Source organism: Rutilus rutilus (assembly GCF_951802725.1).
Source record: "Rutilus rutilus genome assembly, chromosome: 11".
Lineage (NCBI taxonomy): Eukaryota > Metazoa > Chordata > Actinopteri > Cypriniformes > Leuciscidae > Rutilus > Rutilus rutilus.
Genome location: NC_140216.1, coordinates 42,941,031 through 42,966,030, shown reverse-complemented (window position 1 = coordinate 42,966,030; position 25,000 = coordinate 42,941,031). Strand labels below are relative to the sequence as shown.

Sequence of the window (25,000 nt, the reverse complement as noted above, 5' to 3'; positions counted from 1 at the left end):
GTCTGGTCTCGTGTGTGTCTCGTCAGGTTCTCAGTGTGAATAAGAGTGTTTCTATGATGGACCTGCAGGATTCGCGCATCAACAGCGTGTCGAACCTGCACTCGGTGAACGACCTGCTGAACTCGTCTCAGGGCTCCCTGGCGGGTCTGGGGTTCGGTCCGCTGGGTGGCGCCCCCCTCAGGGCCGGAGGACGCGTGTCGGCGGGCTCGGGCGGCTCCAGCATGTCGGGGGGGATGCGTCTCGGTCACTCGGGCATGACGACGGACTCGCTGTCTCAGCAGCAGCAGCAGCAGGCGGCCGCCATGAACGTGCCTCTGTCCTTCCAGAACCCGCTGTTCCACCTGGCGTCGGACGGGCCGCAGTACCACACGCCGCCACACGGGCCTGCCGCCCCCCCGCCGCTGCTGCTGGCGCCCGAGCCGGAGAACGGGCACGTGGGCTACGGCGTGCCGTCGTTCGGGCACAGCGGGTTCTCTCGCAGCGAGGATCTGTCGGCCCTGAGGAACCAGAACAGTCTGGTGCAGCCCAACATCGTGCACTCGCACAGCTACAGCGACGACTTCACGCGACACAACCAGGCCGACTACGCCCGCAGACAGCTGTCACTGCAGGTGCAGGTGAGCCACGCCGTTCAGTCCCACACATGCTTGTGCTAATCATAGACTGGATAAAAATATGGATGTAGTGTCCGTGGCGTCACCCGTTGGCAGTGTTGGGGAAAGTTACTTTAAAAGTAATGCATTACAATGTTGCGTTACTCCCTTAAAAAGTTACTAATTGCGTTACTTAGTTACTTTTTTAGAAAAGTTAAGCATTACAATATTGTGTTACTCCCTTAAAAAGTTACTAATTGCGTTACTTAGTTACTTTTTTAGAAAATCTAAGCATTACAATATTGTGTTACTCCCTTAAAAAGTTACTAATTGCGTTACTTAGTTACTTTTTTAGAAAATCTAAGCATTACAATATTGTGTTACTCCCTTAAAAAGTTACTAATTGCGTTACTTAGTTACTTTTTTAGAAAAGTTAAGCATTACAATATTGAGTTACTCCCTTAAAAAGTTACTAATTGTGTTACTTAGTTACTTTTTTAGAAAATCTAAGCATTACAATATTGTGTTACTCCCTTAAAAAGTTACTAATTGCGTTACTTAGTTACTTTTTTAGAAAATCTAAGCATTACAATATTGTGTTACTCCCTTAAAAAGTTACTAATTGCGTTACTTAGTTACTTTTTTAGAAAATCTAAGCATTACAATATTGTGTTACTCCCTTAAAAAGTTACTAATTGCGTTACTTAGTTACTTTTTTAGAAAATCTAAGCATTACAATATTGTGTTACTCCCTTAAAAAGTTACTAATTGCGTTACTTAGTTACTTTTTTAGAAAATCTAAGCATTACAATATTGTGTTACTCCCTTAAAAAGTTACTAATTGCGTTACTTAGTTACTTTTTTAGAAAATCTAAGCATTACAATATTGTGTTACTCCCTTAAAAAGTTACTAATTGCGTTACTTAGTTACTTTTTTAGAAAATCTAAGCATTACAATATTGTGTTACTCCCTTAAAAAGTTACTAATTGCGTTACTTAGTTACTTTTTTAGAAAAGTTAAGCATTACAATATTGAGTTACTCCCTTAAAAAGTTACTAATTGTGTTACTTAGTTACTTTTTTAGAAAAGTAAGGATTTATAATATTACGGTACTCCCTTAAGATTTTCAAGTATTCAGGTACAGAAACTTATCAAATGTAAAATAACACTGCACTTTATTAATAAAATATACATTACAAATATAGTTACAAAAGTTATTCAGTCAAGAACGAGAGAATATTCTCTCTGTCTTTAGTTGTTTGATTAGTGTTATTATAGAGACGGCAGCAGGAATATTAGGCTGCTGTCTCTTTAAGAGCTGCACGGATAAAATATACTGATACACATGAAAACAGAAAACAGAGTCTCTCGCACTTGAATGGTTTAAAGTCATACTGAAATGCTCACAAAGGAATCGCTAAGAGGAATCGAAATTAAAATTTTATAACAAGTATCTGATTCCTGACCCTTGATTCCCAACCCTACTAATACTGCTGTTGAAATCTCTCTCTCTCTGTGTGTGTGTGTGTCAGGAGAATCTCCAGCAGCAGGTTCTGATGGGCATCGCCCCGCAGACAGCGACGGGCACCGGCACGCCTGCCTCTCTGGCCACGCCCCCAACCACCATTCACCCCACCCGCCAGGCCTCCATGGCCCCGCCCCCTCCTCAGCGCATGAAGCCTCAGCCCCCCCACCAGCTGTCCGTCAGCTCGGCCGCTAACTCCACCCCCCCGAAGACACGCCCCCAGAGCGGGAACCTGCTGCAGTCGCCCGAGTCCAGCTACGGCGGGAGGCAGGTGCCCAGGCAACAGCTGTCAGTCAAAGATAGCCCCGCCCCCGGGCTGCCGCATCAGTCCAGCACGGCCGCGGAGAGCCCCGCCCCTCAGGGCGGAGCCAATGAGAGTGCTGAGAACACACCGACCGGCCAATCAGCAAAAGCCTCGCAGCAAACCAACCAGCAGCATCTGCTCAAGCCAGGCATGAACAAACAGGTACGAACTGGGTCACAGTGTCTCGTTACGTTTCCATACTGTCAAATCATCATATTAGAGTGATTTCTGAAGGATCATGTGACACTGAAGACTGGAGTAATGATGCTGAACATTCAGCTTTGATCACAGGAATAAATTACACTTTACTATATATTCACATAGAAAACAGCTGATTTACATTGGAATAATATTCCATTGTTTTAACTGTATTTCTGATCAAATAAACTGACTCTTTCAATGTGTCTCATTATCAATGTGTCATTGTTACAGTGTAATTATATATTTAAGTACTGAGTAATATTAATTAGGAACATGTACTTACTATAGAGTAAGGGTAGGATTAGGATTTGGTTGAGGGTTAGTTGCATGTAATTATGGGTTAGTTGCATGCATAATTTACTCTTATTACTATGGTAAGTACATACATGTAACATAAAGTGTTAACAAAAATCGTAATGAACTTTTGACTACTAGTGGCGTCTGTGGTCACATGTTCTCTCTCTCTCTCTCTGTGTGTGTGTGTGTTCAGGGCTCGAAGTCTCCGTCCACACTCAACCCCCCCACTGCTGCGTCGGAGCGTACGGTGGCCTGGGTGTCCAACATGCCTCACCTCTCCGCGGACATCGAGAGTCTGCGTGTGGACCGAGAGGAGTTCAAGCTGAAGGAGCATTCAAAGAGCATGGACGAGTCCCGCCTGGACCGGGTCAGTACTCATTCCACCTAGGGTTAGGGTTTGGTTGAGGGTTAGTTGCATGTAATTATGCATAATTTACTGTTATTAATATGGTAAGTACATGTAACATATGTAACAAGGACACTGTAAAATAAAGTGTTACCTCAAATTTTTATAATTTCACATTTACATTTACATTTACTCATTTAGCAGACGCTTTTATCCAAAGCAACTTACAAATGAGAACAATAGAAACAGTTAAACTAACAATAGGACAACAATTTGCAAGTGCTATGACCCTTCCCAGTTTAATCTAATAATAATAATAATAATAATAATAATGTAAATAATTTTATGTAAGATAGTAGATATAGAATAGAAGAGAAAGTGTTAGTATTAATGGATCAGGTGTTGCCGAAAAATATGCGTCTTCAGCCGTTTCTTGAAAATTGACACGGACTCAGCAGCTCTGGTTGAGTTAGGCAGATCATTCCTCCAGCAGGGAACAGTCCAGGTAAAGGTCCGAGAAAGAGATTTAGTGCCTCTTTGAGATGGCATCACAAGACGTCGTTCTCTTGCAGAGCTCAAGTTTCTGGATGGCACGTAAGTCTGAAGTAATGAGTTTAAGTAAAAGGGAGCAGAGCCAGTGGTTGTTCTGTAGGCAAACGTCAGTGACTTGAATTTGATGCGAGCGGCAACTGGCAACCAGTGCAGTGTAGTTAGGAGAGGAGTGACGAGTGCTCTCTTCGGCTCGATAAAGACCACTCTAGCTGCAGCATTCTTGATCAGTTGCAGAGTTTTGACCGTACAAGCTGGAAGACCAGCCAGGAGAGCATTACAATACTCTGTAGTAGTCAATAGTCTGGATAAAACAAGCGCTTGGACCAGGAGTTGTGTAGCTCTGATAGGAAGGGCCTGATCCTCCTGATGTTGTATAAGGCAAATCTGCAGGACCGGGCAGTTCTAGCAATGTGGTCTGTGAAGTTCAACTGAGTTATGGATGACAAGCCTAGCTGAATGGAGAAGTTGTGTTGTAGTGTTGTGTTGGCCGGGACCACGAGTAGCTCTGTCTTCGCAAGGTTTAGTTGAAGATGGTGGTCCTTCATCCAGCCAGAAATGTCTGTCAGGCTGAGATACGATCAGCTACCATCGGATCGTCAGGCTGGAATGAGAGGTAGAGTTGTGTGTCATCAGCGTAGCAGTGATAGGAAAAGCCATGTTTCTGAATCACAGATCCTAGTGATGTCATGTAGATGGAGAAAAGAAGCGGTCCAAGCACTGAGCCCTGAGGCACTCCAGTAGTTAGATGTTGGGTCTTAGACACCACGCCCCTCCACGACACCCTGAACGACCTACCTGAGTTGAGTGTCCGCTTTTGAAACCTGACTGGTTGTTGTCCTGGAGGTTCTTCTGTGTAAGAAAGGAAGAGATCTGGTTGAAAACAACTCGTTCAAGTGTTTTCGCGATGAATGGAAGAAGAGATACCGGTCTGTAACTTTCCAGATGTGCTGGATTTAGAGTGGGTTTCTTAAGCAGTGGGGTTACCCGAGCCTGCTTAAATGCTGTGGGAACTGAATGACCGAGAGAGTGTGAAGGAGATGCTTGGATGCAAACCTTGGATAGGAGTGGGCTACCTGGAAGATTCAAACTCTGGGGCTACCAGCATGGTGTGTTCCCAAGACTTCTTTGGCCGCTGCTCATGTATGAAGTGCCGTTTACAACAGTTGAAGCCTTGGAAAGGAGGATCAACACCTTCCTTCGCAGATGGCTGTCAGTCCCCAAAAGTCTTTCTTCAATCGGCCTTGTACAGCTCAGGAAGCAAGTTACAGCTGCCATTAACATCTGTGGTTGAAGAGTTTAAAGGGATACTTCACCTCTGGAAAGATGAATGTGTATTTAAAATGGGTCATTTATGTAGAAGAAATGTGACATTATTTTTGAATTTGGAGCCTTCTAGACTGAGAAATGTGGATGAAAGACAACAACTCCCAGAATGCACTTGCTTCGCTGCTCTACGAGGCCACTCCCAAGCCACGCCTACCGGTAAGAGAGCGCAGTAAACAACAAGGCTAGGCTACTCTGCCCGGGATTTCGAGATCGCCCAAAATGTTCGGGATTCGGCTTTTGCGTTCTACAGTCACCATTCATCATGGTTCAGGCTGAGGGCCGCGGGAGAACGGCGCGAGGCCGGTGGCGTGATAACTGATGAGCGGCACCTGTGAGACGCACCGGTCTCGTATCTCTCACGGAGGAGCGGGAATTTTCTTAGCAATGTTAAAACGCACATCAACCGATCACTTGTTTAGCGTTCATGTAAACACTACATTCAGATTCACCAAACGGAATGAATTCAGTTAGATTGAAACAAAAGGTGTGCATGTAAACAATGAATGGTGACTGCAGAAAGCAAAAGCCGAATCCCGGACATTTTGGGCGATCTCGACGGCCGGACATGTCCGGGAAAAAGAGGATGGTAACCTCTACTACTCAGCTTTCTCCACAGAACAAGAGCCTGCTAGCTTAGCTTCCAAAGAAAGATGGCTGACACTATGTGTACATTCTGTGAATGAGATCCCCCTATGGGTGGGTTGAAAACATGCGGGACAGCTCCTCCTACTGGCTGTAGTCTTTAGCCTCTGGCCAAAAAATCCTCAGATGACGCAAGCGAGGGCAGCAGCCATGAAAAACCAGGGGAGGTGGACATGTTGGGGCGGTGTCCAAGGAAGACCATTGGGTGGAGGGATATGTGGGGCATGGAGGAGAAGAGGAGAAGATTCCTCCTGTGCTCCACATACGATGTCCTACCAACACCAGCGAACCTCCATCGTTGGGGGCTGGCTGAGAGCCCAGACTGCACGCTGTGTCGGCAAGCCTTGAACATGTGATGTCATCATGTCAGGCTAGCCTGGCTGATGGCACGTTCAGATGGAGGCATGACCAGATACTTGCCGAGCTGGCTACAGGCCTGAAGGAAGAGAGAAGACCCACGATAGCACAAGGACGACAGCACCCCGTTTGATCAGGTTTGTTAGAGTAGGGGAGAGCTCTAGCAAGACATCAGTGAAGTGCCAACCACTCACCCAACAGTGCCAACCGGTGGGATGGCGGGCATGGAACTTGCCAGTGGAAGTAGGCTGCCGAGGATTTCCTGGGCAGTCACTTTGGAGCGCCCTGTCCAGACTTGGAATAAGAGGTCCCAGCAGGAGACGGCTCATGGCGAATATCACGAGAAGAGCAGAGACAGCATCGAGATGGCTGTGGCTGAAGTGCGGCGAGCGATGGAACAACCCACCGGGAACATAAAAGAGCACTGGCTGTGGAGCCCAAGGGGCGAGGGGGGCTGCCCCAGGATGCTGGGGTTCGCTGTCAAGCCCTCTGGAGGTGTTGTGGGCTAACTGACGAAACACTGTTGAAGGAGGGCACCCACCTAGCCTGGAAATCCAGACCTAAATCTAAAAAATTAATGGTCTGGCGTCGACTAATGAAAATCGGCCAGCTCGAGGGGCGGCACCAAGCATGCATTTGAAAAATTGGATAACACTACGACCAATCACAACAATAAACCCCATACGCTTAGCTACCAGCGGAGCTAACTGGTAGATTAGACTCTTGCCGTATCCGGTCGGCAAAACAGCAAAAACGTCCTTCTTGCAAAGGAACGATTCGAGCGCCGTCTTCTGTTCCTGTTTAGAGAAAAAGGCAAGTCTAACTCGTTCATTGTAGCGGCCAAAGCCGTTTCAAACAACTGGTGTTTATCCACAGCCATCTTGCAATGTTTACTAATGACTTCGACGTCACAGCGCTATCGTCATCTCGCCTCTGGCCCGCCTATATCAGATAACCCGATGTGATTGGTGCAGCTCAGATCATATTTAATGAGCATATTACTCGACACCAGAGTAACTCGCTGAGCAAAGAAGCGAGAACACTGGATTACCAGGGTAGCACCCACCTGAAGACCCGAAGAAAGCACCTTGGGCTAGAGTTCTCAACGGGTCGGGTCGGCCCGACAAACCCGACGGGACCCGCGGGTTCGGGCCGGGTTCGGGTCGAAAATATAATCAAATGACTCGGGTCGGGTCGGACCTTGGGCTTAATCTTTTCCGCTCAAAAAAATAAATAAAACATTTATTAATCATCGCTGCTGTTCACCGTAAAGAAAGTCTGGCTGCTGCGTGTAACGTGCATCAGGGAGAGGGGCGGGGGCAGACCTGACGCCGCTGCGTGCACGCCTTTAGCCTGGAGAAGAAGATGGAGTTGGTGAGAAGTAAACTTGCCGCAGGTGAATTCACCGTCGCTACTACAGCCTATTTATATATTTAAACTTTATTGTTTCAGTTGTTTGTATTGTTAAAAGGTGTGAACATTAAAGGTTGATTTGAATTCCCGTCTGCTGGTCATGATAATACGTTTATGAGAGAAAAAAAAATCCGACGCGGCGTCGGGCCGCGGGCCGGGGCCGGGTTCGGGCAGATAATTCATGTTTATGTGTCGGGTTACATCGGGTCCGGGCTTTAAAAGCCACGGGCCGGGTCGGGTCGGGTTGTAATTTTCAGGCCCGTTGAGAACTCTACCTTGGGCCCACACCACAAAGCTCAGTAGGTCGGACTTGTAATGCGCGAGTGTTGGGCGGCTGGGAGTTCACCCAGCCATTGAGGTGAGCGCGATGATCCCATCGTATTTCAGACGAGACTTTGCGTAAAGAAAATGGAAAGTATTTTTAGAACCAAAAGTTTGATTTTGCATTAAACACATTAATAAAAAGCAGACTTTCCTATGTTCATGCTTAAACCAGTGTAAATGACTGATTGAGTGAAAATGTTTTATTGCAACTTACATATTTTAAATAATTAATGAATTAAAAAATATTCGTTTTGATGAAAGTATATTTTACATATAAAGAAAGACGTATATAAAACCAAAAGATACGTTTTGCATTGTGACTTTTTATTTTGCATAATAACAGATTAGTGAATGAAAGAATGTAAGCCGCTGAAGCTCTGCCATCATCATCCTCATGACTGATTCAGTGAAAATATTTAATTTCAACTTAAATATTTTAAATAATTGATGAATTTAAAAATAATTGATTTGACGCAAAATATTTGCAATGTTTTTTACGTATAAAGACATTCATACAACCACAAGACAAGTTTATTTTGCATTGTGAGATGATCTGCCGTCCTCATCCTCCTCCTCCTCCTGGTGTGTGTGTGTGTGTGCAGGTGCGCGAGTACGAGGAGGAGATCCACTCGCTGAAGGAGCGTCTGCTGATGTCGCACCGTAAGCTGGAGGAGTACGAGCGCAGGCTGCAGTCGCAGGAGCATCAGACCAGTAAGATCCTGCTCCAGTACCAGAGCCGGCTGGACGACAGCGAGAGGAGGCTCCGACAGCAGCAGCACGAGAAGGACTCGCAGATCAAGGGCATCATCAACAGGTCAGACGCCTCACACACACACACACTTCACTGACGCAGCAGAGCATCCTGGGAATGTGTGTGTGTGTGTGTGTGTGTTACAGGCTGATGGCGGTAGAGGATGAGCTGAGAGGGAGTGGAATGCCTGACCTCAAAACCAGATTGTTCACAGAACAGGTTTGTCACACACACATGTCTGTAACCTTCATGTCTCTCCACGAGTGTGTGTGTGTGTGTGTGCGTGCATGGGTGGGTGTTCACAGAACAGGTTTGTCACACACACATGTCTGTAACCTTCATGTCTCTCCACGATAGTGTGTGTGTGTGTGTGTGTGTGTGTGTTACGTGTGGGTGTGTGTGTGTGTGTGTGTGTGTGTGTGTGTGTGGGTGTTCACAGAACAGGTTTGTTACACACACACTAGAAACCGTCTGTAACCTTTATGTCTCTCCACGAGAGTTATGTCTATGAGTTATGTCATGTCTATGTTCGTTTGATATGAATCAGATTATCTTTTGATTTGAGTCCATAAAGATCCAAATAAAAAGAGAAAATAATCAAATGTGATGAAGGCCATTTTTATTGGTAAGAGATCTCTCGATATTACCATATGACTGATAAATATTTAAACTATTTTATCATTGAATTTCCCGCTCAAATATCATGAGATATACAGTTAAGTCTTGTTCAGCCAAGAACGACAACGGTGGATAAAAACTATAGTGATAACTATACCAATAACTATAGTGAAAATTATAACAATTACAGTGATAACAATAACTATAGTGATAACTATACCATTAACAATAACTATAGTGATAATAACTATACCATTAACTATAACTATAGTGATAATAATAACTACAACTATAGTGATAATAACTATACCATTAACTACAACTATAGTGATAATAACTATACTATTAACTATAACTATAGTGATAATAACTATACTATTAACTACAACTATAGTGATAATAACTATACTATTAACTATAACTATAGTGATAATAACTATACCATTAACTACAACTATAGTGATAATAACTATACTATTAACTATAACTATAGTGATAATAACTATACCATTAACTACAACTATACTATTAACTATAACTATAGTGATAATAATAACTACAACTATAGTGATAATAACTATACTATTAACTATAACTATAGTGATAATAACTATACCATTAACTATAACTATAGTGATAATAATAACTACAACTATAGTGATAATAACTATACCATTAACTACAACTATAGTGATAATAACTATACTATTAACTATAACTATAGTGATAATAACTATACTATTAACTACAACTATAGTGATAATAACTATACTATTAACTATAACTATAGTGATAATAACTATACCATTAACTACAACTATAGTGATAATAACTATACTATTAACTATAACTATAGTGATAATAACTATACTATTAACTACAACTATAGTGATAATAACTATACTATTAACTATAACTATAGTGATAATAACTATACTATTAACTATAACTATAGTGATAATAACTATACCATTAACTACAACTATAGTGATAATAACTATACTATTAACTATAACTATAGTGATAATAATAACTACAACTATAGTGATAATAACTATACTTTTAACTATAACTATAGTGATAATAATAACTACAACTATAGTGATAATAACTACTATTAACAATAACTATAGTGATAATAATAACTACAACTATAGTGATAATAACTATACTATTAACTATAACTATAGTGATAATAATAACTACAACTATAGTGATAATAATAACTTTTATGATAGCATAGTGAAAATTATAACTATTAACAATATCTATAGTGATAATAACTATAATGATAACTATAGTGAAAATAATTACTAAAATAGCTATAGTGATAATAATTATACCGATAACTAGTGATAATAACTTTACTGTTAACTATAGTGATACTAATAACTAAAATAACTGTAGTGATAATACTAACTAAAATAACTATTGTGATAATAATAATTATACCGATAATTTTAGTGATAATAACTAGACGGATAGATACCTATAGTGATAAAAAATAACTATAATGATAACTATAGCAATGATAATATCTATTCCGATAAATATAGTGATAAAAACTATAGTGATAATAATAACTATAGTGATAGTAACTATACCGATAACTATAGTGATAATAATAACTATAGTGACAATAATAACTAGTGATAACTTTACCGATAACTATAGTAATAATAATTATAGTGATAACTATAGTGATAATAATAACAAAAATGACTATAGTGATACTAATAACTAAAATAACTATTGTGATAATAATAATTGTACCGATAACTTTAGTGATAATAACTATACGGATAGATACCTATAGTGATAATAATAACTAAAATAACTATAGTCTTAATAATAACTAAAATAACTATAGTGATAAAAATAACTATAATAATAACTATAGCAATGATAATAACTATTCCGATAGATATAGTACGGAGCCCCCCTAGTCCCACTTTGTCATAGTATCTTGAGGCCACGACTTACTATCTTGAGGCCACAAGATAGTTATAATAAATTTTTTTGACAAAGTGGGACTAGGGGGGCTCCGTAATATAGTGATAACTAAAATGATAAATATAATACCGTCCTCAGCTAATATAGTTGCCTGTCGCTTTAAATGCTCGAGCTCTTTAAAGCATGACGGATTCTGATTGGCTGTTAATGTTTATATTGTTTATCAGCTGGGAAAAGATCGTTCTGATAGTGATTCCAGCAAAGTCGTTCCTCTGTGTTTTTATTGTAGCTGTGATGTGATCTCTGCTATCTTAGAGTTAAAGCGGTTATTAAAATAACTTTATATTGGCTGACAGTGACAGCACATCCTCAGAGGGAGGGCCTGTGATTGGCTGATGGAGAATGACATCATATAGTCTGTCATCATTTATTCCTGTCGTTCACACCTGGTCTTCATTCACTGATCATCAGCCTCATAATTCTCTTCACATGACTGTGTTTTAATGCGATTAACTGTTTGATGAATACTGAATTAATTATTCCCATTGTGATGAATTTATAATGAGTGTGCCAGTGTTTGAGTTTCAGTTTAGATTAGCATTATAATAATATTTTGATATTTTTAGTTTTCATGTTTATTTTTTGTATTTTCATTGTGCGCTTTTGTCATTTTAGTTTTTTTTTTATATATTGCTATTTAAGTTCATTTTATTTTTGTTATTTATTGATTTCTAGTTCATAATTTTTTATGAAAAAAAAAAAAAATAAATCAGGTTTTCAACTTTTCCTGTTTATATCTGATGTTGCTTCAGCTTTATTTCAATGAACAGAATGTTTTTAACAGTTTTAGTCGAGGATCCGCCCCTGAATCTCGGCCTCTGTTTCTCCCTCAGCCGATATATGGTGCCCACTCTGGAACATGATTGGCCCGGGCAGGACTAGAGGACACGTGATTGGTTGAACCTCAACCCAGGAGTGTCTGACGATTGGCTGAGAGAGAAGAGAGAGGCGGAGCCTGAGCAGGACGGCCAACTCTACAGTCTTTCTTTCTCTCCTTCTCTCTCTCTCTCTCTCTCTCTCTCTCTCAAACACACGCTGAGAGAATATATATGTATATAAGTGATATATAAATATATATTTCTCAGATGTGTCTCTCTCTCTCTTGCTGTCTTTGTCTTTTTTGAGCCAAATGGACGACAATCAGCATCTCGAGGCCGAAAACAATCACACCGATAGCACAAAGAAAATCACCGCAGACGGAGAGAGAGAGACAGCACTCGTTCTCTTCCCATCATCTCTCTCTCTCTCTCCCTTTACTGCAGGAGTGTGTTTGTGTACACGAGTATGTGTGTGTGTGTGTGTTTGATCAGTTGCAGCCTCAACTTCCTAATAATGACTCTTGTTTTTTTCAAATGATGTATTGAGGGGCTTGATTCTTTCTGAGCCAATCAGACGCTGCCGTGCCGCTCAGAGCCCCGCCCCTTCCTGTCTCCTCTCCGTGCCTAAAGAGCTCCACTGAGAACAACAGGGCAAACGCAGACTCCACGAGCGAGTCGAACACTCGGTTTATCTCATGCTCACGTGGATGTGAACCTCCGAACACGAGACGTTTGCTGTTTGTACGAAGAGTTTCAGTGATTCCGATGAAGACCATCATCATAAACTCCAGCGTTCACTGAAGCTCTCGCTCTCAGACGCCAGTGAGCCGCTCCTGTCCCTCATCATGTGATTCACACGCATTTCACCGTTTGATGTGATCAGATCTATCATCAGACGCACACGAACTGAGCTCTTCACGACAACCCGTCAAAATTAAAGTTCGGTTTAACTTGAAGAAATTGTGACAGAAATGATTAAAGATCAAATTATAAAAGAAAATATTACTATTGTACAGCAGAATGTATTTCGCAAAGTAATAATAATAATATAAGTAATAAGTAAAAGTAAAAAAATATTACAACTTTATTTTTGAGGACTATTAGACAATCTTCTGTGCTTTAATTTTGATCAGCAAACCTGTTGTGCAGCACTTACAAAAATCAAAGGAATTAAACTTTCATTTGAGTACATTTTAAAAACTTAATTAAATTGTTGATATTTTATGCCTTAATTTGATTAATACCACCGTTTTTGGTAATGTATTTGTATTAAATCATAAATTTGGAAAAAAATTATAACAGAATTTCTGAAAAATAAAAACATTTCATTATTAATATAAAAATTAATACATTATTTCATTAAGAAAGTTGTATGAATTCATTTGATTAGACATGCTTTTTGATTATCAAAAAAAAAATACAAAAATAAAATAGATTTCATAAGGCCCTAAAAACTTTTAATAAATTTTTGTTCAATTGTTTAAGTTTCATGATTTCAATTAATTAGACGTGCTTTTTAACTAGTGTTTAATTTTAACATTAAAACGGAATCCAAAAATATTTAAACGCAAGACAGAATTTGAGAAAAGCGCATTAGTGATGATGGAGCAGTGTCATGCGTTAGTGCGTACCACGAGTCATCAGAAGCTTCATATTGATGCTTCCCTACAGATGTTGCCTATTCATATTTTTCATGAAACGGTGAAATGGTTTCCTCCAGTATTAGGTGTGTGTGTGCGTGTGTGTGTGTGTGTGTGTGAGAGAGTGTGTCCTGATCATCAACGCTTCAGTCGACCGTCTAAGGCTCACTGGGTCTGAGAACAGCGCTTGTGCTTCATTCACACACACACACACACACACACACACACACACATTCTCTCTCTCTCTCTCACACACACACACACACACACACACACTCTCTCTCTCTCTCTCACACACACACACACACACACACACAAACTCTCTCTCACACACTCTCTCACACACACACACACACACACTCTCTCTCACACACTCACTCTCTCTCACACACTCACTCTCTCTCACACACACACACTCACTCTCTCTCTCTCTCTCTCTCTCTCTCTCACACACACACACACACACTCACACACTGACGGGCTGCTGATTTCTGTACATAGAGTCCAGATTGAAAGTTTCTCTCATTTTAAGTGGGTTGAGTTTTTCTCTTTTCTTGGTGTTTGATGGATGATACTCATATACGCCAGTCGCTGCTGGGGCTTTAGTCACTTACTTTCGTCTTTATTTACCTTTTCTGTTGGAAGTTTTACTTTGGTCTGCATTTCAGGTAATAATAGTTATGAAAAAAGATGATAATGAACAGTGTTTCTGTGCCTACAGTTCCCATACTGAGCTCTGACTGGCTGAACACGAGCACGTGTCGCCACGAGACGCTCTGATTGGCTGAACACGAGCACGTGTCGCCACGAGGCGCTCTGATTGGCTGAACACGAGCACGTGTCGCCATGAGGCGCTCTGATTGGCTGAACACGAGCACGTGTCGCTATGAGGCGCTCTGATTGGCTGAACACGAGCACGTGTCGCCACAAGACGCTCTGATTGGCTGAGCACGAGCACGTGTCGCCACGAGACGCTCTGATTGGCTGAACACGAGCACGTGTCGCCACAAGACGCTCTGATTGGCTGAGCACGAGCACGTGTCGCCACGAGACGCTCTGATTGGCTGAACACGAGCACGTGTCGCCACGAGACGTACATTTCAATAAGGCGATCATAAACAGCCATGGTGTGTGTACAGGGGTCAGTTATGCTACGACAGATCGTGATCGTGTATCTTTTCCCATCGTGTAGCACTAGTTCTTACTGCTATGAGTTCATGATGAACGGGAACCACCCGCTAATTTAGCCATAGACACGGACAAGCCATAGCATTGACCTCTGACCCCTGACCCCTGACCCGATTCAGGAGCGTAGGATGTATATATTTATATATTTACTCATGGAAATATTCTCGAATGCGGGAGAGATTCGTTGATTCTAGAGTGCAGCATCTCTGAATATGGAGTGATGTTTTGAATGTTCATATTATGATTATTATTATAAAGATATTATTATATTCAAATATGATTATTATTGTAATTATGAATTTCATTTTATTGACAATGATTGATAAACAGAAATGTCTTTCTTTTTGTGAATATGGAGAAGTTTACATTTTTCTGGGGAAATATTACAAAACTTTAAATATTTCAACAAACAAATAAATGACTATATACATGCTTATCAAAAGACGTGTTTTTATTTGATGAATCTGTTTATTTTAGGCCCTGAGATGTGTTTGAGTTTAGAGTAATTCACTGCTGTTAATGACTGAAAGCATCATCACATTAGACTAAAATAATATTTAATAAAACAAAACAACATTAAACGTGTTGTACTTCTGTCCCACAGCCTCGTTTTCATGCCTGTAAAACATTAAACAGTGAGTAAGGCTAGCTAAAAAGACGCATGAATATCTATATATGAAATAGACTTCAGCAGATTATTTTACTAAACTAACACATTACAAGACAAGCGTCAGCTAACACAACTTTAAAAAGTTACCATAAAGTAAAAACATTAAAATAAGTACTATGTAATATTGAGTTAATACATATAAAAATCAACACGTTCTCACCTATGAAAGGTTATCATTTCTTCGGAATGTAAATCTCGGTTACACAACCTGAATCTGCGCAATGTTGTGGCATAATTAATCTTACTGTGAGTGACCACACCACTGACCGTTCCAAGATGGCGGACGCGCCGACGTGTCTGGAGCTGGAGCGTCGAATGCGGCATCTACGCCAAAATAGCTATGCTCGTTAAAACATGTCCCTTCCCGGTCACCGTAGGCAAAAACGTCTACGTTTTCATATCTTTATAAACTTTTCGTTACCTTACTAATATATCTAGTTTCATTAATAGATATTTAAGATCATCAAACATAAATTTTCAATATATATATATACATTCTTTCTTTAACCAATCATATTCCCCGTAGGGGGTGCACCGTTCCTGGAGGTACTGCAATACCAGGTCGATGCGTGGAGTGGACGGAGCAAGCCCCTATTCCATCTCCCTGATCCAAAAATCAATTTAATATATGGTCCCCGGGTAGGGGACGTATCAGATATTAAACTGATAAGAACAGATACTACACTTGATCTTAGCCAAAAGGCCGAGAAGCGATACTGAGGAAGGGTTCGAGCTACAGGAGTCACTCAGCGCGACACACACCTCAGTGACGGTTACACGGGCTGATATCAGGAGAAACACCTCAGACTACACACACACACACACACACACACACACTCGAGAAATAATGTCCCGCTCAGAGACTCACAAATAACAGGATGAAAACCTCCTCAAAACATGCGGATTCTTCTTCATCCGTTAGGGTTTACCATCGTCCAATCAAACACGAGCACAAGGTCCATCGGCCAATCAAACACGAGGACAATAAAATACTGCTTTATCTTCGTTATTAGTCTCTGTTAATCACGATAAATTCACTATTTGTCATGAAATAGTTAAATTAATTCTTTCAGGTCGAATTCAGACAACAAATTCGGAAAATAACACCGAAGAAACGATGATTTTGCACACTTTCATTCGCTTGACTGAGGCGTTTAATTCCTGACCGTTTCTGACGCTTCAAACCGCAACAGCCTTAAACCTTTATAATACTACGGATAAGTTTTAAAATCACTTCAAACTCATTAACCTGCTGATGAAGGATAGGAAACAATAAAAAGACAACACTCAACATTTACTCTTAAGATGGACGTAACGTTAAACACACATTAAGTGAGCCTATAATATTTCAGATAAATCACCTCACAGCTTCATAATGTCGCTAAAAATCGCCAAACTGTATTATACGATTATTTTTCACTTAGCGACATCAAGACCCATATTCCCGTGCTGTGTAAAATATTTTATACTTTTGTGTTACAGTCCCAAACCCAGAATCCTCAGCAAGCTGTCTATCTAGTGCAGTAAAATATTGTTAGTGAATGGGACGCTACGTTTTATTCAAAATTAAATACCTTCAATGCATTTAAGCTTAATAAGCTTTCCCAAATACATAAGAATAAACCTGGTGTCCTCCATGATTCCTATTCTTTCCGACAGCAAAGCACTCAACGCGACGGAGTCATGAACACGACTTCAGAAGTGGGAAGATGTCACGTGAGGACAGCACAGACTGCACTGTGATTGGCTGAGCAGCAGGAGGCGCCAGAGTGAGGCTCCAGAAAACACGAGGAAACTGATGATAGATCAGGAAGCGTCCAATCAGAGCGTCTGCATTAAGATTAATCTCATGAGCTGAACATGAATGATGAGGGACTGTACGAGTGTGATCTCTTATCTTATGTGAATTATGAATGAGATTTGCACATATAAATGAATATTTACAGCATATGATATGATCGTTGGATATATAAGATGAATAAAGCACTCCATCAAACAAATTGTTTCGAGATAACTTTAATGCTTTTGGCAATGGTTTCTTACAGAAATTGCTAAACTGATTCATTTTCATTGAAAAAAAAAAAAAATCAAACTAAAATTAATCCTTTAAAACAAACAAATTGACCAGTAAAAATAGTACATAGAAATATTTATACTGACACATTTCTCAAATTCTAGTACATTTCGAATAGCGCCTTCAGAACAAAATACAAATTTACAATCAAACCCCTGATATCTTTAAAAAGAGATCAGCATATTAATATTTGCAATAAAACAAATGATACAGAGAGATAAACTCAGATGTAAAATTCATAAAAACTGACAGAATCTTGAACAAAGAATTTGAAACGATTATTTATGGTAATAAACAGCAGTGCATGAGGATACAATATTGCTCTGAGTTAGATTGCATATATATATATATATATATATATATATATATATATATATATATATATGCGTAAATGCATAAATATGGGATTTTTTTCCGTCTGCATCAACAATATCAACATTCCTAAAACACATGCAACCGTTCCAGGCATTCAGGCACACCTGAGATGCAGCGCTTTCATTATCTCTGAATAAATGATATAATTCCTCTAGGATTTACTGAACATGAATGAACCTAATTAACCTGAGATCTTCTCTCCTCAGCGGCTGATTAAAGCCAGCGACGTCTTCATCACTCATGCACATGCAGATCAGCGAGAACATCATGCCGAAACACCAGCAGTTTGACTTAAAGCTTCAGAACCTTTTAAAAGAGTTACAGCTCATTATCTTCTCACACACTTCAGTCATTACAAACACATGTACATCCACATGGCAGATTACTCACAAACAAACATGAGCATAAATCTGAGATGCCAAAAGTTTTGCAGACGTGAGATTGTGAAACGAGAAAATGTTTTCTTTTATGTGACATCACTTTAATTGTTTTGAGAAACTGATCAAATTAATATGACTTTCTGCTTAAAAAAAAAAAAGATATAAATCATCCATTTGAGTGGTTTATTTTTTTCTGAGTCCATTAAAATGCGAAAAAAAATATTTTAGCATCAGATTTAATAGTTTATTTTTTTATTTAGCGTTTTCGTTTAAATTTTATTAATAGTTAGTTTAAATGTTTTTCTTTTTTTCTTCTGAATGTCTATATAGTTTTTATTCCAGTTATAGCTCACATTATTTTATTACATCTAAGTTTTTTATATTTTATTTTATTTCATTAAAAAACTTTTTAAAGCAACAAAAAGTTTTTTTTTTTTTAATTTTTAGTTTTAGTTTCAGTTAGTTGTAATAACCCATAATCTCAATTAATTTTGATAATTTTCTCAGAAAACGAGACTTCATGAGTAATTTAGCATCTCCAGTAAATGTTTCTTGATTTAAAGGACTAGTTCACTTCAGAATTAACATTTCCTGATAATTTACTCTCCCTCACGTCATCCAAGATGTTCATGTCTTTCTTTCTTCAGTCGAAAAGAAATGAAGGTTTTTGAGGAAAACAGTTTCAGTCTTATCTAGACAAACCAGCGGACATTTTAGAACAAATTAAACATTTAAATACTTTTTAACCACAAATGCTCATCTTGCACTAGCTGTGATGCGACACACGATGTAATACGAGCATTTGTGTTTAAAAAGTATATAAATGTTTATTTTGTTATAAAACTGGTTTGTCTAGATCAGACTCTTATTCCTCGGCTGGATCGTGTCGAGACTTTGAAGCTGCACTGAAACTCACATCTGGACCTTCGACCCGTTGGACCCCATTGAAGTCACTATATGGAGAACAATCCTGGAATGTTTTCCTCAAAAACCTCATTCTTTTCCGACTGAAGAAAAATACATTGTATGTCTTGGATGGCGTGGGGGAGAGTAAATTATCAGGAAATTTTAATTCTGAAGTGAACTAATCCTTTAACCCTCTGGTGCTCTTCGCGTGTCGGTCAAAATGAAGTGCAAAAAGTTTTAAAAAGTGAACTTAAAAAAAAGTTTTTACATTTATTGTTAAGAAAAATGTACAAAAATACTATTTAAAATTTTAATATGAAATATAAATTTTCAAAAACATGTTTTACTCTAAACCTGTGAGAAAATCAAAGCCATAAATCTAATCAAGCTGTGTTAAAAATTTTGAGTTTGCTTGGCCGCAGTACCAAACGCTTCCACTAGATGAAATTTCCCATTCATGATTCATGGATTCGTCTCCCATTCATGATTTTTGCGGTGATTTTTTTTTTTCGTGTTCGCATAGCAAATGCCAAAACCTTTACCAAGTTTCGTACTATTCCGATGAAGAAAAAACACTAACATTTTCCGGACAAAAATGACGAAGAGCACCAGAGGGAATGTTTGGATATTTGTGCTGGAAAACAAGAGAGAAACACTGTGATGAAAAAAAAAAAAAAAAAACACAGTACATTTACACGAGGAGCTTCATGCATCTTATGCACTCAGAATATGTGGGATTAGTAGCACCTGGAACAGGTTCAGATCAGCTTCATGGTGAACCGGCCCGTTTCCACGGTGGTCCGACCGGTTCTGTTCGCCGACGCGGAGCTGCGCGGGACGAAGTCGATGGTCGCCGTGTGTTTGATCTGTCCTTTGCTCTGACTCCAGAAGAACATGAACACGAAGCACACAGCAACCGAGCTCAGGAACGACAGGAACCCCATAGTCACCGCGATCACTAGCGTCTTCACGTCGAACGGGAACGGCTGCGACCCGTTCACCGGCGCTTGTCCCGACGTGAAGCTCCAGCCTTCCAGAAAGAACTGACCTGAACGGTTTCGAGTGGACGCCGGAAACCCGCGCACCCGCAGGCTAACGGAGACACTATCGTTCCCCGCGGCGTTCGACGCGACACACAGATAGTATCCGCTATCCTGCACCTGCGCATAACGCACCTCAAGCGTCCCGTTGGGAAGCACACGGACCCTCCCCGAACTGCTGAGAATGGAGCGCTTCGGGTTCATCCAGGTGATCGCTGGCGCTGGGTCTCCGTCCGCCGCGCAGAAGAACAAAACCGTGTGGCCTTCGTCCGTACGAACGTCTTGCGGCTTACGGGTCAGAATACGAGCTTGCCGGCACGTGAAAAACCGGGGAAGCTCGACCTCGGAGAAGTCGTGGAGCATCCGGCCTTGCACCTGCACAGGTGATCCACAAGTGGGCGAACGCCCGAAGCTAATCCGCGAGCGTCGGCGCATCACCCAGAGAAGTCGGCAATCACACGCTAGCGGGTTCCCATCCAACCGGAGCACCTCTAAAGTCCCGACCGAGTGGAACGCCGACGACTCCAGCGTCGCTAATCGGTTCCCAGACACGTTTAGGAGCCGGAAGCCCGCTAGGTTATGGAAAGCACCCGGTTCGATACGCAACAATCCGGTGCCGACTAAATGCAGCTCTTGAAGGCGTAGCAAATCCCCGAGGAGATTTGGAAGAATAATAGTGATTGGATTGTAGGATAAATCCAGGTATCGCAGGTACACGAGGTGGTGAAGTGGGGAATACGGCACGGCGCTCAGGTTGCAGTGGCTAAGCGTTAGCGAGGAAAGATTAAGTCCGATTAGACTGTTAGCGGCTAGCGAGTCTAACCATGGGCAGCGGGATACGTGTAGCTCACGAAGGCGGATTAGTGTACGGAAAGAGTGATTGGGAAGCGAAGTGAGTCCGAGTCTGCAGAGACGGAGCTGAAGGAGTCCGGTTAGCGGCGACAGCGCCTCGACCGGCACCGTCGTTAAGTTGCACCGGTCCAGATTCAGCTCCTGGAGATTTGCCAGGCCGCCGAAGGCCCGGTTCGAGATAAACACAAGGTCGTTCTCGCTCGCCTCAAGTTTTTGTAGCGACGGCATCTCTCGGAACATGTCGTCGAGAAACACTAAGATCTCGTTCTCACTGATGTCCAGAAACTGCACGTTGGGAAGGCCGGAGAACGCTCCGACTGGGATGATCTTGAGCCGGTTGCGAGCGAGTCTCAGCGTGAGGAGGTTCTGCAGGCCGGCGAAGGCTTCAGCCTCGATCGCCGTTAGCATGTTCTCGCTAATGTCTAGAAACTGAACGTTGGGAAGGCCGGAAAAGGCTCTGACTGGGATGATCTTGAGCCGGTTGCGAGCAAGTCTCAGCGTGAGGAGGTTCTGCAAGCCAGCGAGGGCTTCGGCCTCGATCGCCGTTAGCATGTTCTCGCTGAGATCGAGCTCGCGTAGCAGCGTGAGCCCGGAGAACCGGCGCCGGGCCACTGTTCTCAGCTGGTTCCCGGACAGGTTGAGCGTCTGGGTGTCGTCGGGAAGGCCGTCGGGAACAGACGCTAGTTGTCTGGATGAGCAGTTCACGATGGGGAGCTTCGGGAGGCAGTCGCAGCGCTGGGAACACGGGCCTGATAAAGACACACCCACTACCCACTGGAGCACCACCCACCAGTGCAGCCTCCTCCAATCAGCAGCCACACACATCTGGAGACCCGCCTACAGGGGAAACACACCGACAGACATCAGAGCAACGTTTGTTATTATAGCACACACTGATAATATGATTTCTCAGCAAACAGTCTTGCAATTAAATAATCTATTGCTGCATATTATGTAATAAATTTTATTAAAATGAAATAAATGTTAAAGTAATCTGAGGTGTGTGTGTATAGAGATGTGAGGGAAACACTCACCAGCTGGACGAGGGGCTGCTCCTTCTCATTACCAACAGCAGAACGAGTCTCTGATCGCCCTCTCACAGCCTGCAGAGAGAGTGTGTGTGTGTGTGTGTGTGTGTGTGTGTGTGTGTGTGTGTGTGTGTGTGTGTGTGTGTGTGTGTGTGTGTGTGAGAGAGTTAATACTTGCCCGGCTCGATGCATGTTTTACAAGTCATAATCATCTTTTCTTTTTTATAATTCAACTTTTTTTCTTGTTTAACAGTCAAAACTTCAGAGTACATCACCACATTATTCAGTAAACACCTTTGCAATTACACATTCAGCCACTAGTCACCATCAGTGGAATACAAGCACAACAAAAGCACATGGAAATTAAACAACTGGTAAGCAGTCCTATTCATTTGCACCATTTTTTTATGCTGCCAAAAATGATCCCATGTTTTTTTCATTTCTCCCTCATTATACAGTCTCCCCAACATGCTCTCATATGAAGCAATTTCAATCATCCCATCAATCCAGTCTTTCAGGTCTGGGGTTTTGGGACATTTCCAATTTCGTAAAATCATCCTGGCAGCTGTAATACAACCACTCTTAATAAGTGTAAATGTATTTTTTGCGATGTCGGGTATCACTGATTCATCTCCAAAAAGGCATAGTCGTGGTTTCACAGGTAAATCAACCTCATCCACTCTTCAAGTACTGCCAGAATTTTACACTAGAATGGGTGAACTAAAGAACATTCCCAAATCATATGTAAATAAGTACCCTCTTCTTTATTACATTTCCAGCATAGATTATTTCCAGCTACCCCCATCTTGTTAAGCCTAGATGGTGTAATGATGTACTATTTTGCACTGAATGAATTTCCCCCTGGCTTCCCGTATGTTCTTACCCACATTAGATAGGCTGTACCGCCAGTCATTATCATCCATATTAATCCCCAAATCCTTCTGCCATATTGTTTTCAGGTTTGTAAAGGTATCTGCAGTTACACTAAGCATTGATTTACACTGAACAAAATTATAAATGCAACACTTTTGTTTTTGCCCCCATTTTTCATGAGCTGAACTCAAAGAGCGAAGACTTTTTCTTTGTACACAAAAGGCCTATTTCTCCCAAATATTGTTCACAAATCTGTCTAAATCTGTCTTAGTGAGCACTTCTCCTTTGCCGAGATAATCCATCCACCTCACAGGTGTGGCATATCAAGATTATTGCACAGGTGTGCCTTAGGCTGTCCACAATAAAAGGCCACTCTAAAATGTGCAGTTTAATCACACAGCACAACGCCACTAGACTGACAAGCCAGACCCACATGAAGATGTTGGGTCTGGGAACAATCCGAGGGGCGGGATAAACGGTTGTCTTTCAAATTCCCTCTGTACGCAATAGGATAGCGCTACAACCAACCAGAGCAACGAAGGAGGTGACATGACTACGACTACGCACAATTTTGAGCGGCAAAACTCAGAACACAATCGACACATCTTCCTTTTTTAAGAATGACTTTAGTGCCGTTCTTTGTTCTTTTCTCAAAGAAAAGCTTAACTCCCAGTCCTCCAGAGTCGCGGCCAAAGCTGATTGTAAAGACCGCTGTTCGCCAGCAGCAGCAGCTCTTCTTTGTTTTCAAGTCACAGGGAATTCACGCGGAACCGTCTTAACACTGCCGTCATTATGTTAAGCCCGCCCACCGACTCTATACACGATGTGATTGGCCTGACTAGAGTTTGTTTTTTCCAGTTCGCAAGCCAACGGAGAGTTGCTAGACAACCCTGGCTGCAAATTATATTTGCTGCCGCTAGGGTGTGTCTAGATTTCTAGGCTACAATGCCACAGATGTCGCAAGTTTTGAGGGAGCGTGCGATTGGCATGCTGACAGCAGGAATGTACACCAGAGCTGTTGCCCGTGAATTGAATGTTCATTTCTCTACCATAAGCTGTCTCCAAAGGCGTTTCAGAGAATTTGGCTGTACATCCAACCGGCCTCACAACCGCAGACCACGTGTAACCACACCAGTCCAGGACCTCCACATCCAGCATCTTCACCTCCACGATCGTCTGAGACCAGCCACCCGGACAGCTGCTGCAACAATCGGTTTGCATAACCAAAAAAGTTCTGCACAAACTGTCAGAAACCGTCTCAGGAAAGCTCATCTGCATGCTCGTCGTCCTCATCGGGGTCTTGACCTAACTGCAGTTCCTCGTCGTAACCGAGATGAGTGGGAAAATGCTCACATTCGATGGCATCTGGCACTTTGGAGAGGTGTTCTCTTCACGGATGAATCCCGGTTTTCACTGTACAGGGCAGATGGCAGCGTGTATGGGGTCATATGGGTGACGAGATCCTGAGGCCCATTGTTGTGCCATTCATCCACGACCATCACCTCATGTTGCAGCATGATAATGCACGGCCCCATGTTGCAAGGATCTGTACACAATTCCTGGAAGCTGTAAACATCCCAGTTCTTGCATGGCCAGCATACTCACCGGACACGTCACCCATTGAGCATGTTTGGGATGCTCTGGATCGGCGTATACGACAGCGTGTTCCAGGTCCTGCCAATGTAGGTTTCCACTGAATGAAGCCCTAGCTTGACACTTTGTCCACTCCCTTCGTCAGAATCCACATCAATAAATCCACAGAACCACTCGTGAAAAAACGTATCCGTTTACTCAGTTAGCATCAAAAACATTAGCACAGGAATATTACAGAAAATAAAAATGATTAATTAACGACAAAAAAGGGAAGAGAGAGAGGAAAAAAGGTTAAAAAAA

General features: G+C 41.6%; 2 protein-coding genes across 6 annotated transcripts in view; one reads left to right on the top strand and one right to left on the bottom strand.

Annotated features, from left to right (window-relative positions):
• The window catches only part of syngap1a (synaptic Ras GTPase activating protein 1a), an 86,215-nt gene extending 68,831 nt beyond the window's left edge, over positions 1 to 17,384 (top strand). For 2 of the 5 annotated variants that reach the window (XM_084424486.1, XM_084424485.1), the window contains 6 exons: positions 27 to 617; positions 2,127 to 2,585; positions 3,115 to 3,288; positions 8,484 to 8,695; positions 8,779 to 8,851; positions 12,097 to 17,382. In XM_084424486.1, coding sequence (XP_084280612.1) covers positions 27 to 617; positions 2,127 to 2,585; positions 3,115 to 3,288; positions 8,484 to 8,695; positions 8,779 to 8,851; positions 12,097 to 12,126 — 1,539 coding nt within the window. In that variant the 3' untranslated portion in view covers positions 12,127 to 17,382. Of the gene's footprint in view, positions 1 to 26; positions 618 to 2,126; positions 2,586 to 3,114; positions 3,289 to 8,483; positions 8,696 to 8,778; positions 8,852 to 12,096 lie in introns of all 5 variants that reach the window. The other 3 variants (XM_084424483.1, XM_084424482.1, XM_084424484.1) reach the window with 3 other exon arrangements.
• A 1,443-nt stretch (positions 17,385 to 18,827) lies between these two features.
• lingo4a (leucine rich repeat and Ig domain containing 4a) overlaps positions 18,828 to 25,000 on the bottom strand; it is a 9,370-nt gene continuing 3,197 nt past the window's right edge. Inside the window, exons 2-3 of the mRNA XM_084424528.1 lie at positions 22,241 to 22,309; positions 18,828 to 22,043 (exon numbers count right to left, since the gene is read on the bottom strand). Coding sequence (XP_084280654.1) covers positions 20,073 to 22,031 — 1,959 coding nt within the window. The 5' untranslated portion in view covers positions 22,032 to 22,043; positions 22,241 to 22,309 and the 3' untranslated portion in view covers positions 18,828 to 20,072. The remainder of the gene's footprint in view (positions 22,044 to 22,240; positions 22,310 to 25,000) is intronic.